At 54.9% G+C, this 18,036-nt stretch overlaps 1 protein-coding gene across 17 annotated transcripts in view; it reads right to left on the reverse strand.

The window, feature by feature from the left end:
* Nucleotides 1–961: 961 nt before the first annotated feature.
* MAPT (microtubule associated protein tau) overlaps nucleotides 962–18,036 on the reverse strand; it is a 52,911-nt gene continuing 35,836 nt past the window's right edge. For 6 of the 17 annotated variants that reach the window (XM_042787165.1, XM_042787159.1, XM_042787164.1 and 3 more), the window contains 9 exons: nucleotides 17,369–17,548; nucleotides 16,068–16,200; nucleotides 15,382–15,432; nucleotides 14,654–14,919; nucleotides 11,279–11,371; nucleotides 11,039–11,131; nucleotides 7,246–7,327; nucleotides 6,530–6,642; nucleotides 962–3,861 (listed from right to left, as the gene is read on the reverse strand). In XM_042787165.1, the coding sequence (XP_042643099.1) occupies nucleotides 3,646–3,861; nucleotides 6,530–6,642; nucleotides 7,246–7,327; nucleotides 11,039–11,131; nucleotides 11,279–11,371; nucleotides 14,654–14,919; nucleotides 15,382–15,432; nucleotides 16,068–16,200; nucleotides 17,369–17,548 (1,227 nt within the window). In that variant the 3' untranslated portion in view covers nucleotides 962–3,645. The other 11 variants (XM_042787168.1, XM_042787166.1, XM_042787161.1 and 8 more) reach the window with 7 other exon arrangements.

Below are 18,036 nucleotides of genomic sequence, written 5' to 3' on the forward strand. Positions count from 1 at the left end.
ACAGAGGAATCTCCAGCTTCGGGCTTTGCCCGGGGCTGCGATGGAGCAGGATCTGGGAGAGCTCCCAGGAGCTCGAAGAGCCCGGGGTGGGCGAGGGCTTTATTTCACATTTTCAGGGTTAAGGGGTTCCTGCTGATTCGCACCCAGGTACCTGTTGGTGCAAAGTGTTTGCTCTTGTGGTGGGTTTTGTTGTGAAAGTTTTAACGTTTGCGGGAGGCGCCTGGTGGGAGGCGACAGCCCTGGGTGCTCCTAAATTTCCAAGATAAGAGAATTACACTTTGTGCCTTGTTACCCAAGTGGCTGGGAAACGGGAAGGTGCTGGGTGATTATTAAGCCAGATGATCAAACAACCAAGAGGCGGCAACCTGGGCAGCAGTGGGTTCGTTAAAATTAATTAACGAGGGAGGAAAAAACCGCTTTGAAAGGCGAATGGTGGCGGCTGCACCAGCAGCTGGAAAAGTCTCTGACCCGCGCAAGGCGGCCGAGGGCTCGGGGTGCTGCTCGGTGGGGGCTGCCGGGGGGGTACGGGGGGGTACGGGGGGGGTACGGGGGGGTGGGGGCGAGGGCAGGGGCAGCCCCCGAGCTCCCGGGTGGCTGCGGGCAGAGCTGTGGCTGAGAAAATGGCCCGGCCACGGTCCCAGGAGCCAAAAATGAAACGTGGGCTTCCTGTGGGCAGCGGCCCGGGGGCCCCCCCGTCCTGCCCCCCCCCCCCCCCGTTTTGCCGCAGGGGCCTCCCCGGGGCGGGGGCTGATGCTTGGAAAGAAGAAAAAGCAAAACTGTCCCTGCCCGTCCTCCCTGCGAGCGGGTGCTGCGCCCCGGGGAGGGGCAGCAGGACCCACCCTCGGTGTGACCAAACCCCAAAAAACTGAGCCTGAGCCCAAAACCCAGCCTGGAGCCTCCGGGCTGGATCCGCCCCTCGTGTGCCCCAGGGGTTCCCCCCCCCATGCAAAAGAGGCGCAGCTCATCATAGTAATGACTTTATTATTTCCAAATTCACTTTTACGGCAACAGTGTAACCCAGTTGTTAAACGCACGATACACTATGGACACGCACAGACAGAAGCTAAGCTAGAATGATCCACCGAGATCAAACCTTCCCTCCCCGCCCCGGCGCACGGAACGGGGCTGCCAGCACCACCGGCAGTCTGACACTGGAAGTTTCAGTGAACAAGCAGATTTATTTTTTTTTTTTTTGAGTGCAGAAACACTTTTTTTCTTTCTTTTTTTTTTTCTTTTTTTTTTTTTTTTTTTTCTTTCCCTTTTGAATCAGTGCCGGTTTTAACCCTTTTCAGACCAAGATGTGTGTGGAGTAAAGGCAAAGCCACGGGTCAGTCTGTCCAGCTGCTCCTGGGAACCCTCGGGCCTGGGTCTGAACGCGGGGTGGGGGGGGACGTGGCTGGGGACAGCGGGTGACGCGGGGGGGGGGGGGGGTGACAAAGGCTGTCCTGGGAGCGCTGGCGGGAGGACGGGTGGTGGATTGGGGGGGGGGGGGGGGGGGGGGGCTGTGCCCCGGCCGCCCTGGGTGTCCCTGCCCGGGGGGGGGGGGGGGGGAATGGGGGGGGTAAACTCGACCTGCAGCCCGAAAGGGTTAAAAGGGGCGACTGGATTGCAGGGGGGCTGCCGGTTGCTGGTTGTACAGAAATAGGCACAGCGGGGAGGAACAGTCTGTGCGGGCCGGGGGCGTTGGTGCCGCACCAGCCTCCCCCCGGCAGCAAAGCAGCTCCTGGGGCTGCAGAGAAAAGGGTTGGACCCCCCCCCCCGCACCCCCGACAGCAGCAGCAGCTGCCAAGGCCGGGCAGGGAGGGGGCAGAACCGCTGCCCCCCCCCCCCCAGACCGAGCCAGATTTCAGCCCCTGGCTGGGAAGGCGCTGCTTTCCCCGCAGCACAGCCCCCGGGGTGCAGGGCCCCCCCCCGGCCCTCGCTGCCACCTCCAGCAACATCCCCCCAGCTCGGCTGGTGCCTCTTGGGGGGGGGGGGGAGGCAGGGAGGGGGGGGTCGCACACTGAGCTGCACCTCAGCCTCTTTGGTCGTAGAAGGGGCATGTGGGGACGGGCAGGGGTGCAGCACGGCCCCCCCCCCCCCCCCCCGACGCTGCCACAGGAACAAAAGCAGCAAAAGAAAGAAATCGGCTCTTTTCCCCTGGGTGGTGCTGGGGGGGGGTTAGTGCGGCGTGAAGGAGACACAGCGAGGGGTAACGTGCTGCCACCACAAACCAGGGGAGCGCCCGGGGGGGGGGGTGTCAGTGCCAGGAGCAGCCCCCGAGCTCCGGATGGGACCTGGGGGAGCTGCCACCCCACCCCCGCCAAAACCGACCCCGCGCCCTCCTGGTTGTCTCCTACCGCTGCCAACGGCACGGGAACAGCAGAGCCGTGGAGCTGCCGCTTCCGCGGTCTCTGAGCTGACCTTGCAGGGGAGAGAAACAAAAAAAAAAAAAAAAAAAAAAAACCAAAAAAAAAAAGAGAAAAAAAAAAAAAATCAACCCAAAAATGTTACAAGCTGCACCCAAATCCAGGGGCCATCCCAGCCCTGCAGCGGTCAGTGCCCCTCGCACAGCCGCCCCGGGCCCTCGGGGTGAGCAGAGCTGGGAAGCCCCAGCGCAGCCCCCCCGGGGCCCCCGGCCCCCCCGGGGAGCGGGGCAGCGGGTCGGCGCCCACCCCTCCGCCCAGCAGACATGGGGTGCTGGGTCTGGGCACAACCCCGAGCTCAGCAAAGCTCCCCCCGGGCCCTCCTCGCCGGGCTGCAGCAGAGCCGGCACGGGGCAGCTCAAAACTACTTACAGCATTTATTATTTTTCTTTTTTTTTTTGTTTTGTTTTGTTTTGTTTTGTTTTTTTCTTAACACATGCTCATTTATGAAAACAATCACCCTGGCACGGTCCAAGCATATACAGACAAATCTACTCTACGACACGAGGGGCTGCCAAAGGAATGGGGAAAAGCCTCTACTCATCCACTCAGCGGTTCCAGCACAGCCACGGAGAGGGTCCGGGGCCCCTTCCGCAACGGGATAGCCCGGCCTCGGCAGCACAGGCTGCCGGAGCTGAGAGCGGGGTTAGGGGACACCTGGCAGTTATCTTCATACACATCTCGGCTTTCGGAGGTAAAAACGAAAGGTTTCTTCCAAATCAGCAGGCAAATTTAACGCAGAAAGGGAGGGCAACCTCCCTGCAGTCCCTGGCTGCAGCACCCCCACTCCCTGTGGGTGCCAGCGTTCGGGGAACGAGCGTGGGAAGGTTCCGCGTGTGTGTGTGTGTGTGTGTGTCCCCCGTGGGGACCTCCCGCTGCTGGGGGGTGCTGGGGCCAGCGCCGTGCTGCGCCTGCCCCCCCTCCATCCCCTTCCCGGGGCGGGGGGGTCCCTGCCCAGGACCCCAGGCAGGGCTGGGCCGGCGAGGGGGACGGGCAGGGGCTGTGCGCTCCGAGGAGCGGCGGGAGAGGAGGTTTTGTACCTCATAGTGTCACTGATTTTGAAGTCCTGGAGCTAGAGCTGAATGAACAGTAAAAGCAGGTTAAATCATTAACCAGTTAGGGGGGATGGGGAAGCAGCTGTAAAAGGAACAGAGGAAGAAGGCCAGATTATTATTTTTGTTTCTTTTCTTTCTTTTTTTTTTTTTCTTGTCTTCGCTCATCTTCGCCCGCCGTGCCCCGATCACAAGCCCTGCTTGGCCAGCGAAGCGGACACTTCGTCGGCTAGCGTGGCGAGCTGGGGGGAGTCCACCATGTTGATGCTGCCGGTGGAGGAGACGTTGCTAAGGCGGCGCGGGGAGGCATCTCCGGAGATGGTGGGGGACTTGTAGACGATTTCGGCGCCGTGGTCGGTCTTGGCTTTGGCGTTCTCACGGAAAGTCAGCTTATGGGTCTCGATCTGGAAGGAGAGGAGAGGGCGGTGAGCGGGGAGGACGTGCGACGCCGTCCGGAGAGGCCGCTTTTACCTGCAAGCTGTCCGCTCGGTCACTGCCCGCTGCGCGGCTGGGAGGAAAGCTCAGCTCATCAGCCTGACGCCCCCAGTGCTCCCCACACCCCCCCCCCCGTCCTCAGGCGTGTCCCTTCCAGCAGCCCACACAGGGAACCGGCAGGACTGGAGGGGATGGCAGGGCTGGAGCATCTCGGGATGCTGCCAAATCCTTCCCAAGCGCCCAGGCCCGGTGTGGCGCTGGGTCCCAGGCACAACCTGGGCAGCTCCCACTCCCCTGGCAGATTTTACTGGGGGGGGGTGGGATCCCCACTCAGCGCCTAAGGCTGCCCTTAACCCACGGCCCAGCTGGGCACAAAAACGCTGCTCCCACGAGCCAAACCCCTCTCTCCCAGCGAGCGCGAGGGCCGGGGAGGGGGGGTGAAGTGGATGGGGTTTGCTACTTACTGGTGCCCTCCCCAGCCGAGTGCAAGGCTGGGAGCTGGCTCTCCGGGGGGGTGGGTGGCTCCAGCACCAGGGCCTGGAGCCCAGCAGGGTCTGGGCTCGGGGTCCGAGCAGCCTGGGGACGGGTCTTGTCTTCCTTGCCTTTCTCTCTCTACAGGTGAAGAAACCCGCCCAGGGCGGTGGGGTGCAAAAAGCGCATCAGCAACAACAACAAAAAAAAAAAAAAAAAAAAAAGAAAAAAAAGAAAAAACAACCCAAAATCCAATGTCAACCAGAAGGAAAAAGACAAAAAAAAATAGAGAAAAGAAATAGAAAATTCGGGAGGAAAAAAAAAGGTCTGAAAATCAGGGCCATTCACTGCCTCATAGGAAGAACAGCGGCTGCCTTTGGAGACGGGGAGGAAAGCTTTCTGTGTGCAGCAAAGGAGCGCGGATGCCCGGAGCACCCCCCGGGAAACCCGAGGCAGGAGTGGGACAGGAACCAGCTGTGGGCTACGTGTCCGAATCTGGCTGTGTCACGGAGCAAGGAGGGGGCTGGGGACACGGGCCAGGCCAGGGAAGGGGCAGCGGAGCCGCCCACAGCCGCGCTGCGCGGAGGGTTGGTGGGGGCTCAGCCGTGCCCTGCGCCCTCCCCGCAAACGGAGCGGCACCGCCCGCGGACGGTCCCTGGAGCCAAGGTGCAAATGGGCTGGACAAGGGAAGGAATCTGAGAGAGCATCTGAACTCCAGTTACACCGACAGCCTCCTCCAGGGGTGGATTTAGGCAGGGAACGGGCAGCTGCCACACAGGAAGGCTGAGGCAGGCGATGCCACTGCTGGGTCACACCCTCGCAAATAAATTCCCCCTCCAAAGGGCAAGTTCTTCAAACTATGGCCCAGTGAATGTGTCAGGATATGAAAGAATAATCACTGTAATCATAAAAATGATGGAAATGGGCTTAGTGAAGCACAGGGCAGTCTGATGCGTAGCAGCAGTGAGAGAAGGGTAAGGAAGTCAAGTGATCCCTCAGTCAGAGGCCAGCGCACCGCTGGGAGATGAAGAGCTGGGAGGTGCACAGAGAAGACGTGGCCAAGAACAAAGTGCCAAAATACAGGAGCCAAAACAGAACTTTCCCCTCCCACTGAGGCAAAAAGAAAAAGTGTCTGAAAACCAAGCACAAGAAAACCCGCTTTTCTCTGGAGAAATTCAACCATGTGTATCACCAGGCTGGAGTCTCCACTCGGTGCTTACCTCATCTCCCTGCCTGCAAGGGACTCTGCTGTCCTTGAAGTGAGGTTGTGGAGGCGCCTGTCTTAGCCAAGACTTACTGTGAAGTCACCATCAAAGCCTCTGCCGGAACAGCTCACCCCAAGTTCAGTATCTCACCTGACCTGACTGGCTTTTGTCTTTCATTTTAAATCCCCCCCCCAAACACACACCACTCCCTACGCAGAGTGCTCGGTCAGTCTCAGCTGAGAGACCGAGACTTGAAGTAAGAAGAGATCACCTTTCCTCTGAAGCGACACCCTACTGCAAAGTCACCTTCTCTAAATAAAGCTAAGCCTTTAATGCTCCACGTTCAGAGGAACCAACACCCATGCAGCGCCCTGAGCTGCCAGCTTTGTGCCACACCGCTGGGGGGGGGGGGGATTAACTGGCAACGCTGAGCGCAAAAGCAGCTGCTGACAGTGGCACCCCTGAACGCGAAAGGTTTGAGACGCAAACGTGGTTCTGCGCAAACTTCAGAGAACAGCAGAAAGAGCAGGAAACCACAGGAGAGGCTATCGCTCACCCTGACACTCGCTCAGGCGGCCCTGGGCCGGGAAGAGGACAGAGGCTGCCCTCCTCGCAGCTCTGCCCCAGCAAACGTCCTCCCGGTCGGCCAACGCAGCGCCGGAGCCCTGGGTTCTGCCTGCCAGCAGGAAGGCAAGCTGCCTGCTGGGGCAGCGGCGGAGCAGCCCGGCCCTGGGCTTGCTGTCCTCCGAAGGACAAGTGCACACAGACCACGGGCAGCAAATCGTTCCAAGCACCGGGGAAGAAGTGCTGCCTGGCAGGCGGAGAGGAGAGGGCGCCTGCTCTGAAGGTGAGCTGGGTGAGCGGGACCTTCCCCGAGTCCAGGCTCCAACCGCTCTTTGCTTGCACGCCTGCTCTCAGGCAGCAGAACAGCCTGCCTGTTCTCGACCCAGTGCCCCTTTACCTTTTTATTTCCTCCTCCAGGGACGTGGCTGATGTTATCTAAGGACCCGATTTTTGATTGCACCTTATCTTTGAAGTCCAGTTTCTCGGATTTCACCTCCACCTGGCCACCGCCTGGAAGAGAAGAGCACGAGCTGGGTTAGCTCCTGCGCCAGGCCAGGGCAGGCTGGAGAGACAACGCTGAGATCTGAGCCGCCGCTCCGAGGCGGCTCAACCAAAGCACTGTGGGGCTGAGCAGAGGGTGAGGACCCGGGAACCAGCAGCAAGAGGGACCCCGTGGTGATCTGGGAAAGCCAGGAGCCAGGGTAAACGGGCAGCAGGGTAAAGAGACTTTCCAAAGGATTGCTGTGCAGAGCTGACAAGACGCCCCAGTGTTTTACAGAACCGAGGGCAGGGAGCTAACCTTGCTCCCCTAAACACCAGCAATCCCCCCCCGTTTATTCCTAAATATTTCCCATTTACAGTGGCGTGTTAGCACAGACACCAGATCCCTCCCCCTACCAGCGAGTGGTCAGGCAGATTGGAGAGGATCTGGCAGTGACAGAGCTGGGAACAGTGTCCAGCACCCCAGGGCTCACTGGTGCTCCGGTCACTGTTCCACATCCCTCCCCACACCCCTGCAGCACCCCAACCCTCTCCCCCTCTCCAGGGACACATCACGACGCAGCCTGCGAGCTCCCAGGGACCAGCACCCGGTGCTGCAGGGTCAGAGGGTACCTGGTTTGTGATGGATGTTGCCCAGGGAACCACATTTGGATGTCACATGGCTCAGGTCGACTGGCTTGTAAACGATTTGAACCTGTCCGTACGAGAAAGGAAAGGGCAGTGAGCTTATTGCCACGGCGGGCAAGCTGGGGAGGGGGAGGCACAACACACACCGGCACCTGATCAAGGGAAAGGACAGCTTAAACCCCAGTAAGATTAATAATACAAAAGAAACTGTCATCGGAAATGGGAGATCATTAATGCCCGTGTGCAGTAGCCTCTCTTAACATGTCAGCATGCACAAGATCACCTCTCCACAGAGGGGGGGAAGTAGAGGCAAATTTAAAGTGCTTAAGTGAGAGAGAAAGTGGAGTGGTAATTAATTAAGATTTGCATACACATCATCCGAAAGAAGGAGATATACCAGAGAGAAAACGTAAAAAATAAATACCTTTTCTGGTGTAAAACATAAAGCTTATGTCCACAAAAACTGAAAGAACAGAAATGATCAATGTGCACAGAACTTTTAAAAGAGTGACCAAAATATGCATTTCTGAAAAATGCTGTAACGGAAATAAGGGTTAAAAAAAAGCAAAGCAAAGTCTAAATATCTGGCAGGAGTACACATAATACAAATTAAAACGGCAGTTATAATATACTGAACCACAGCGGTATCTTGTGATATTATGCTCTGGTTTTGACTTGTTTCACCCGTTCTATCTCTGAACGTGGGCTCCAGCAACGCCACCCGAGCCGCCCCATTCAAAGAGCGGCCACGGCGCTGGGGCTGCCCGGGCGTGGGGCCGGCGGCCTCCTGGGCTCGGACAGCTGGGTCACACGGGACGCACACACGAGGAACGGTTAACGTGGAGCTGTTTAGTGGTTACGTTAGAGGTTAAACACCACACTGGAAAACACCAACGACTGGAGAGGTCTGGGACCACCAGGCGTGTCAGGGATGGCAAACCACAGCACATACACACCAGAGAAATCGGGATCGGGAGACAAAGGGGGGAGGAAACATTCCCATGCCCCCAGAGGTGACCTTGGACCCTGGTTTTGGACTCATGCCTCTGCGTGAATCAGCTGTCGGTGTAGTCAGTGGGGCTGCGCAGGAGAAACTGGGTCACCAACGCCTCAAGGTTGGTTCCTACTCGCTGGGAAGCGTCTGGCTCTCAGGAATAGCCTGGGTTTCAAGGGGAGGGTACGCTGCTCTCCGTGTTTTCACCAAGCACCACGGTGGGCGTGCTGCTCTCCCAGGTCTCAGGAAGGATGTGCTAACACCAAAGGGACCTTTGCAGAGGAGCTGACTCCTCTCCAAGCAGCCAGGCAACCTGCGGACCAACACGGCTGAGAAGCAGCACAAAGGATTCACCGTAGGCACTGCTCTGCATCGCACCTGAGCACCCTGTGCTGACTCAAAAGCCCTGGGGTGAAGGTGCAACCTTCAGCTCTCACGTTGGCCCCATCACCCTCAGAGCCAGGTGCTGGACCGTGGTTGTGCACACCACAGAGAAACACTCTCCCCCTCCATCACACAGCCAGGAAAAAGAGGGGGGGAACAGAGGCTCGGTGCCGCCGTCCCGGAGCCAGAGCACCGTGCACACGGGCCTGCCTTGTCTCCAATGCTCACACATACCAAGAGGCACATTTGACAGAGAGTGGAGACAGAGAGAGGGGAGAAAAACAACCCTGGGGTCTGGGAGCACATGGCAGACACAGACATGAAGACAGCGTTGGGGGAAGACCACACGTTTAATGCACTGGGCAGGAAGAGAGCTAGATTCAGTCGGAAGGCAGGAAACAGACTCCAAAAGGAGAGCTGGTGCCTTTCTAATCCCAGCCGTGACCCCAAAGGGCCTGTGAGCAATTCAGGCACCGTTGGGGCCTGGGACTGAACAAGCTCCCATTTCCAGAGCAAGCAATCGGCAATTGAAACACTTTCTGCTCTCATTCCAGTTCCCATTTTTTTTACAGACAGGACTCCATTAACCCTTACCATCCTGTGGGGGAGCAGAGAAGGGTCCTCCCCATTCCAGCAAGAAAGGAAAAGGGGCACTGAGTTGCTTGCCTGGGAAACCAGTGCCAGAGACCTGGGGATCCCACCTCTCAGCATCAGCGATGCTTAGGTCAGCTTTTGCCTAATGCATCACTTTGTCAGAGCATCCACTGGCTTGGGGGAAAGAAAAAAAAAAAAAAAAAAAAGAAAAAAAAAAAAAGAAAAAAAGATACCAACCCCAGGTTACTGTAGCAACAGTTCATTCCTCTTGAAGCAGCAAGGGCTGGGCAGGCAGTCACTGCTGACAGCATCGTGGAGGATTAAGACATAATGGCCATCGAACTGCGGTGGTCTCTTGTTGCCCCTCTATCAGGGGAGCCCCAAGGCACGGCTCTGCTGCCAGGGCAGCCTGCGCAGCCACGCTCTGGCCACGTCAGCACATGGCTTTGCTCCGAGTGCCCGCACCCAGAGCTAAGCTGCTGCTTTCTGTGTCAATGCAGCCAGGCAGTGATCACACGATTTTCACTGCTGGCAGAGCCTGGGGAGGGATGACAACCTCCAGCCAAAAATCCAGGTAATTCTGAACCCTGTGCAGCCACTGCAGCTGCAAATGCTTGCCCATGGTGTGAGCTCTCCATGGAGAAAAGGATGAGCTCACCACCTTGTGCTGAAGCTAATTTCCAGCCACAGCACAGATGATTCGTGACGAACACTAACTCCTGGCGTAATAAGTGGTCCACCACGCACCAGGAGTCCAGCCAGTGCAGGACCCTGGGGCAAGAAAGAGCAGAACAAGCACGGAACCTGCTTCACAGAGGTCTGACCTCCGCAAAGCAGCTCCTCTGGCCCGTTAAATAAATGCAGAATGACATCAAATTTAAGACGGAGGTTGCAAACCCAGTTAGGTCCCAATGCTTAAGCGCCACGCCCTCCGCAATGCTCAGTTTCTCAGGGAGGGCATCCACAGAGATGGAAAACAACACAAAGAAAATCCATCGAGAACATCTGAGAAGCACCAGATTGCTTCCTCAGATGGTCACAGATCAGGCAACCACAGACCCTGGGTGGCAATGTTTGGGGTCTCAGTGATGCGCCTTCCTCGGTCCATCATCCTTCCTGGACCCAAACTCTGTCTCCGGAGAGACTGGTGTAAATCCACCAACCTCTGTGGAGTTTCTCCAGGTTTCTGTCACAGTTTACTGAAAGCTGAGCCCGGCTATTTATCTGGGAACGGCTGGAAATGCCAGCGTTGAAATCCATTAGCTCAATATTACTTTAGGCTCAGCCTCCATGGGCACTGCCAGACATTCATTAGCAAGGAGAAGCTTAATATTTGCATGGATCATATACTTGCCTGGTAGGAGTGAGCGGGAACCTGCTCTTTCACATGCTGTGCAGAGTCATGTCCAATTTAGCAGTAGGTTAAGCAACGAGGACTGCATTTGCTTATAAATCTATCCATCTACTGCATCAGCAACTACGTCACTGTCTGCTAGAGGCCACCCATCCTGCAGACAATGAGGCATTAAGCCTTCCAGGTAGTGTAAAACCTTCAAATTAACAGGATGTTTTGTTACAGACATGGTTTCTACACGGGTCAGTTAGTTCTGTCCATGTCAGGCACGTACAGGACTTGTTAGGGACCTTCTAACCATGTCTTTTGGGTTAATGGGGTTAAATGACAGCACGTCACCAATCGCTATCTGACGGCAGGGTCGCTGCAGATAGCATTGGCGATTTAGTGTATACAACATGCCACTAATAATAAGGGTTATTACAGTGCATTCAAAGTGTGAAGGTACTCACACTGCCTCCTCCCGGGATGTGTTTGATATTATCCTTTGAGCCACACCTGGATTGAACGCTGCTAAAGTCCAACTTCTTATTAACAATCTGCACCTTTGGTAGCCAGAAAAGAGTCATTGCACGTCACCAATAGCTATCTGACGGCAGGGTCGCTGCAGATAGCATTGGCAGTTTAGTGTATACAACATGCCACTTATTATAAGAACTATTATAGTGCATTGAAAGTGTGAAGGTACTCACACTGCCTCCTCCTGGGATGTGTTTGATATTATCCTTTGAGCCACACCTGGATTGAACGCTGCTAAAGTCCAGCTTCTTATTAATAATCTGCACCTTTGGTAGCCAGAAAAGAGTGTGAGAAACAACATGACCATCTGCAGCTTGACCATGCGTTATATCACTAAAACCAGGAACCTGTCTTCCAGTGCCAAGAGCAAAGGAGAATCTCTGGCTTGCTGCATAGATTTGTCTGCTCATGGGTTGGAAACTGAAGATGGAAGTGGGCAAGTTATAGCTAGAGAGTGGATACGTCTGGCTAGCAAGGCAGCCCTGGTTTCCAAGCCAGAAACACTAGCAAGCAAGCCAGCTCACCCCGTTTTCTTTCACTGAACAAAACGGGGAACTTGCTGGGCAGCAAACATGCTGGAAGGCACCAGTGCTCAGATTCAGAAGGAGGAAAGATGGAGCTGAGAGAAAAAATGCCTGCTCAGCCCCATCTCCCATGCCAGGCAGCATGCCTCCTCTCTAGGACAGATACATGTGCCCTCACTTTCAGCAGCCTGAGCAAACTGGGCAAAGGGGTGCAGCTGGCTGGGGCAGCAGGCTGGAGAGCAGTGCAGGGCTCAAACTCCCTCTACAGTTACAACAAGAAAAAACAAATGCTGCCAGGGCTGCAGTCCCATGCCCACAGTTCTCTCAACTCCTGCGCAGACGAGATGAAAGGGGTGGCACAGACCACCCCGAAGGCAGCAGCTCTGCTGCATATTCCTAACGTCACCTCGGGTGGGAGAGAGGCTGGAAATGGCTTGGTGCCACAGGGGAACCACATACCATGCCAACGTCACCCCGCAGTCCTGCAGCCTGCCTGCCCTCTCCACCACACACAGATTTTTTTTGTACCAATGAAGCTGTTTCCATTTAGGGCTTGTTTTGCCTATTTGGGTTTTAAAAGGGCAGCTATGCTGGAGTGACCCCACGCATAGGAGCGGCTATTCCAGACAATACAAAGATTAAGACAGTCCCTGCTCCTTCCCCTACGTGGACTGGAGTGGCTTTACAACCTACTCAAGTATAAACCAGAGGTAAACGCAGGTAAAATCCAGCAGGCACGCAGGCCTGTGCTCCCTCAGGAGAAAGCCTGTCTGAAGCACAACCCTCACGAGAGGGAAGGAGACGTCCTGCAAGAGAGCAGCATCACATCGTGCTGCACGTGCAGTCCCTGGATGACAACATCCACAAAGCTGGCTGAGCAGGCAACCCTGCCCTCCATTTCAGCGTGTCCCTGGCCTGCTGCTGCAAGGATCGCTCCTCGCTATACCCTGGGTCTTTAGCACAAGAAGCACCAAGGCCAACACGCGCCTTCAGCATCATTTTCCAAGTTCACATCAACTAATCCTGCAAATCAGGACCCAGTTCTGCTAGACCAGGCTTTGCCAGAGCAGTATTCAGTGATCCAGCAACAACAAAAGTGCTCGGACAATGCAGAAATACTGGAAGAAATGTAGCCTGGCTGACCCCTGGCTTGTGTGCCCTTTGTTTCCCCCTAGGCTGTGGGTCTGAAATCTGCACAGAGAGCAGGCTTCAGACCCATCTTCTGGCCATCCTAAAATCAAACTCGTTGGATCAGCCCCTTCTGCTCCAACTGAAACTGTTCTGCTAAGAGCAGCCTCGTGTCCTACAAAATCCCCATCAGAGCATCCAGCCATTCTCCCCTGCAAAGAGCAATGAATTGTCCCAAATTCAGCTGTTCTTACTCTTTCAGTGACAACAATAAACATGTTGTCTAACAGAGAAGCAGACAGAGAAAAAAAAAAAAACTCGTAAAAGCTGGATTAAAAAAAAAAAAAAAAAACGAGCAAACAATTTAACCAATTTACAGTAAATGGAAGGGTTCCTTCTAAAAATCCCTGAAGAGCAGCGTTTTGTGGGGGCAGCAGGAAAAACTTACGCCTTGTGCTAAGCGGGTGGGAGGGCTGAGGCCCCCGGACACGGGCAGCTGGGAGGACACGTGCTGCTCTGCTCACGATCAATGGCCCGAGCAGCCCTGCCCAGGCTCCAGAGCCCCCCTGGACTGTAGTACAAAGCAAAATGTGCATTGTCCAGTAAATCGCCAGCCACGGCGAAAAATGCACGTAAGGAAATGCAAGAGCATGCTGCTATTTAAGATGGTGAAGAGGAGCCATCTCAAAGGCTCCCCCCTCATGCCAGAGTCAAACATTCAGAGCCATGGAGTTACCTAGTTGCACAAAATGGCATGCACTGCACTCAGGGAAGGTTTGTTACAGCTCTGCTGCGTTAGCAGCTGCAGAGCAAGGTCTGCAAGGCAGCGTTCCCCCCAGGGCAGGCAAGCACAAGCACACGGGGACTCCTGACTGCACCGGCCACCAGATGTGCAGTTCTGCCATTTAACATCTGTATAGGAACCACCGCGCCTTCACCAGTCAGGGGAACAAGGTGCTTTCATGTCTCCACCCAGGCAGCAAGGAGGATTGTATAAAAGCCTCAAGACACATCCAGGAGCAGTGCAGAGAGGCTTGGATGGGTGCTGAGCAGCTAACAGCACAGCTGGAGCTGTGTAACCACACACTGCTGCTCTTGGGGCTACATGGATGAATTAGCTCACACCGTTCCCTCACCCAAACTCTCCTCCGCTGGGCTCGCAAAATTTAACAAGACCCTCGTTCCCAAGCACTTGGAGCACAGAGTTCACTTTGCTGCTTGTGAAACAGCCTCTCTGGGAATGAAAAGTACTAGCAGTTGAAAAGATAATAGTTCCATCAGTTCTGGCTGTGCCGCACTGCATTGTGTAGCAAGAGAGCACCTGATCACAGCACACACCTTGCCAACAGGGTTGGACCCACAATCACAATGTTCTGAAAAACGAGTTGGGTCTGGGACCCTCACAGGGAGGAGACCATCCTGCCTGGTCACTAATAAAGAAACAGAGGCAGCATTGAAAGGACTGCTCCAGATCACACAGAACAGGGTTCAGAAACACAACCTTGCTCCTGCGACTCTTTAGGGCTGCAGGTCACGGTTTGCTCTCCCTAACCGGACACCACGAGGGAATGTCATTCCCCTGGCAGCCGGTCCATACGTTGCCGTGCCACTCCACAAAAGCCACAACACGAGCTCTCTGCAGTCCTCTCTGCGGGACAGCTGCACCGCACTGAAGCCAGGCAACCGATTTCAGGACAAGCACCCAACCCAATCGACACAAAGATCTTTAAAATCGGACTCAGGCTGGAGGATCAGCTGAAGCATGGCTGCCCACGGATGTATCTCTGGCCCAGCCGGGCTGCTGCTGCTCCAGGGAGGGCTCTCCCCTCCCAGATGCAGCGCCGAGCACCCGCTGTCCCTACAGACAGGCCCCTGGAGAGCAGAGTCCACATTTACCTTGCCGCCTCCGGGCTGGTGCTTCAGGTTTTCAGTTGAGCCAATTTTGGACTTCACATTTTTCAGATCAGGCATGGGTGCGGCCGACGGCTGGATGCGGCTCTTGGCAGACGCAGGAGATTTCGGTGGTGTGCGAACCACTGCTACCTTCTTGGGCTCCCTGGCTGGTGGGGTGGGCAGAGAGGGGGTGCGGGAACGGCTGCCTGGAGTCCCGGGGGAGCCGGGACTGCTGTAACCGCTTCTGTCTCCAGACTTTGGCTGCTCACCTGAAGTTTGCAGACAGAGGGAGGCAAGCTCAGGATAAGCAATCTGGGTCGGCAACCCCTTCCCCACTCACTGCCTGGCTTTATGGGGTTGATCTGCCTGGCCCCAGGGCCCACCCGCTCCTTCTAGCGCAGACCATCAGAGCAGGAGGGAGGTGGGTGCCCTTTCTTCTACTTCATTTTGAAGCAAAAACTGGGATTAAAGGCAATTTCCTAGTATCTCAGAACGAAGATGGTCTTCATTGTCTGGATCACTGGTAAGACTCCCCATCCAAGCGTGACATTAGCATGCATGACAAATTGCAGACAAAAGACACTCAAACAAAACCACTTTTCTATTAGAAACTTGGAAGCATTTTTACAAAATTATTTTGTGTAATTAAATAAGCCTGACCACTGAGCAGCTTAGAACTGTCCCCAGTTTGAAAAGAAATGGAAGAAAAAAAGAAAACCCTGGAACATCACCTTTCTCAGACTTTGCTGCTGCAGGAGGTGGTTTTTTCTGCTCCTTTCTGCCTGTTTAATGAATGAGAAAGATGCTTAAACATAATAAAGCCGGAAATTTAATTAATTTGAGATTTTATGCAGCACGAGTTAAGTATGAAAAACATATATATTCAGTGAAATGCACCGTTTTAATGGAAATTCACAATGCCTGATGTTTTCTGGGGTTTTCTTCTCTGAGAATAATGGACTAATCTCCACTCCTGCAAATCGAAGAATTGATCTTCTTGCCCCTGGTCTTTGTGAAATATTGTCAAGAGAAAAGGAATAGATGTATTAAAAAAACGGATCGGCTTAAATCTTCCAAGTTAGAGGAAATCTCAAAGGGATAAAGCAACTGCCCTCTCCTACACCCTGGCAGCTATGTGAGCAGAGCAGATCGAGCAGCACGCAGAAGGGCTCATTTCAGAGGAGCCGCCCCCAGCTCTGCACCCACAGCCCCGGGACGAGGCTGAGCCACTCTGGGTCACCAGGCAGACCTCGGCACGCTGGCCATGCCCTTGCCTAGCACTGTGTGTGACCCCCCCCGGCTGCACGGGGGCACGTTTGTTCACCACCCCCGCACGGCAGCACGGAGAGCCTGGGAGCACCACCACAGCAGAGACACCGGGGGAAGGCAGCAGCACGCCGCTCTCGCCATCGCTTACCGGAGCTGGGGGGTGTCTTGGGGGCTGTGGGTGTCTTTGCTGGGATGCGCGTGGCATTGGTGGAGTTCCTCTGAGCCTGCCCGGCTGCAGACCGCGGCGTGGCCGTCTTCGTGCCACCTCTCATCTCCGGGCCCTGGGGGTGCAAGGGGGAAAGGCTGATGCAGGGGGGATCTGCCTGGGGATGGGCTCTCACCCCTCATGGATCAGAGCCACACGAGACCCTGCTGCTTCCTACCCTGGCAGCCCGCAGGAGCCCCCGCGGGTTTCCCCACATGCAGGCACCTGCAATGTGCCTGTTCAGAGCCTGTCTCCCATCACTTGTCACCGCACACTCAGGCTTGGTTAAAAAGTACGTTCAACTCTTCTGTCTGTTCTCTAAACTTCATCATTTTGCTTCCCCTGTTCTGCTAAGATCTTGTACAGAAGATAAATCCATTGACTAGACCAGAGGCTCCATTTAGGAGTACAGTGCCAGACTCCAAACACAGAGAAGCACCTCTTTTATCCCCATCTGCAACACACTGCTGTAAAAGGTACATCATCTGTGAAGGCATGTAAATAGCAATATGCTACTTATTGTCTTCTGATCCTGCAGAAAAGCCCCCCCAAATCTATTGCTTTCTAATGCTGGTCTGTATACAAAACCTTGTGAAAAACATACAGATGACAATTTACAAGCTGACTGGTCCCAAGGCAGCAGGGAACCAAGGCAGAGCCATTGTAATCCCAGTCATGGTAAGACCATACCCACTGCCTGAGACCTGCAATCTCTGCTCTTTCCCTCACCACAGGTGTATTTGTATGACTGAACACCACAAAGGGAAACTCCAAGCTACTTTTCACATTGCAGAATAAGCCACGGATGTGTGTGCATTTCCTATTCTCTGTGTGTAGCACCTGGCAGATCTGGCTCTGGCACATTTCAAATACATCTGCTGTTTACAGCCAACTCACCCATAAAACACAGCATAGAGCTGCAAAGCAAAGAAGAGCACTAAAAAGCATAAAGGGACCTGGAAATGACTCAGGGAGACCAGGTAACACCCTACAGCAATGAGATTTTTGCTGTAATGCAGAGCACGGGGCCTTACGTGCTGGCGAGACGGACCCAGTTGCTTCAAACACCAAAACTGGCGCCGAGTCTGGCCACGGCCACTGGAAGATGAAGGGGAAGCACATCCCACCCTCTCCACTGGATGGGGCATGGAGAGACTGCCCAGCCAAGCAGGGTCAGACCTGTCAGGAATGCCTTAAGGTATGTCCCAAAGCAGCTTTGCCTCTCTCACATCCCATTTCCTTACCTTGGCTTTTGTTTCTTGTGTTCCTGTACTGGCAGGTCGGGATGTGACAGAAGAGACTCTTTTAGAGGTGGAAGCAGGGCTGAAGGGTGTTTTCGAAGGGGTTGTGCTAGAGGAGGTGTGTCGCTGGGGGGGAATGGAGGGTCTATCGCCTAGGGGTTTGGCAGTGGAAGATGAGGATTTCTTAAACATGGAAACAAAATAAAATCGGAACAAAAAAAAATTCAGTATGGGAGGGAAACAAAAGGGGATCACCAACATTAAACAGGATTAGAAAGTGCAATACAGAACTGGTTGTGGGATAGGCGATGGTTGGGACTGCCCTTTCCCTGCAGCACACAGCTGGGCAAGAGCTGCGGGGCCCAGGGCACTGCCGGGGCCCCACGGCTGCACCAGCAAGTACGGGATACCTCAGCTCTATTCCTCCCACAGGGTGCAGCAACACCCAAACCCCTTTCTGGGGAAAGCCTCACCCCAGGACAGCCTGCCCTAGCCAACCCCCTCCCCACCAGTGGTACATTTTACCATCTGAACTGCTCTCTGTAGTCCCGCACTCTCTCTGTACTCCACTGGCAAAAATGCTGCAGGTACAGCACTGTCAGCATTTCTGGGAGAGGCAGATGACTGCTCCCAGGTCTCTCAACCCCATTATACCTGCTTCGTCAATAATG

This window comes from Tyto alba, unplaced genomic scaffold (genome assembly GCF_018691265.1).
Source record: "Tyto alba isolate M040663 unplaced genomic scaffold, T.alba_DEE_v4.0 Super-Scaffold_12, whole genome shotgun sequence".
NCBI classification, from domain to species: Eukaryota; Metazoa; Chordata; class Aves; order Strigiformes; family Tytonidae; genus Tyto; species Tyto alba.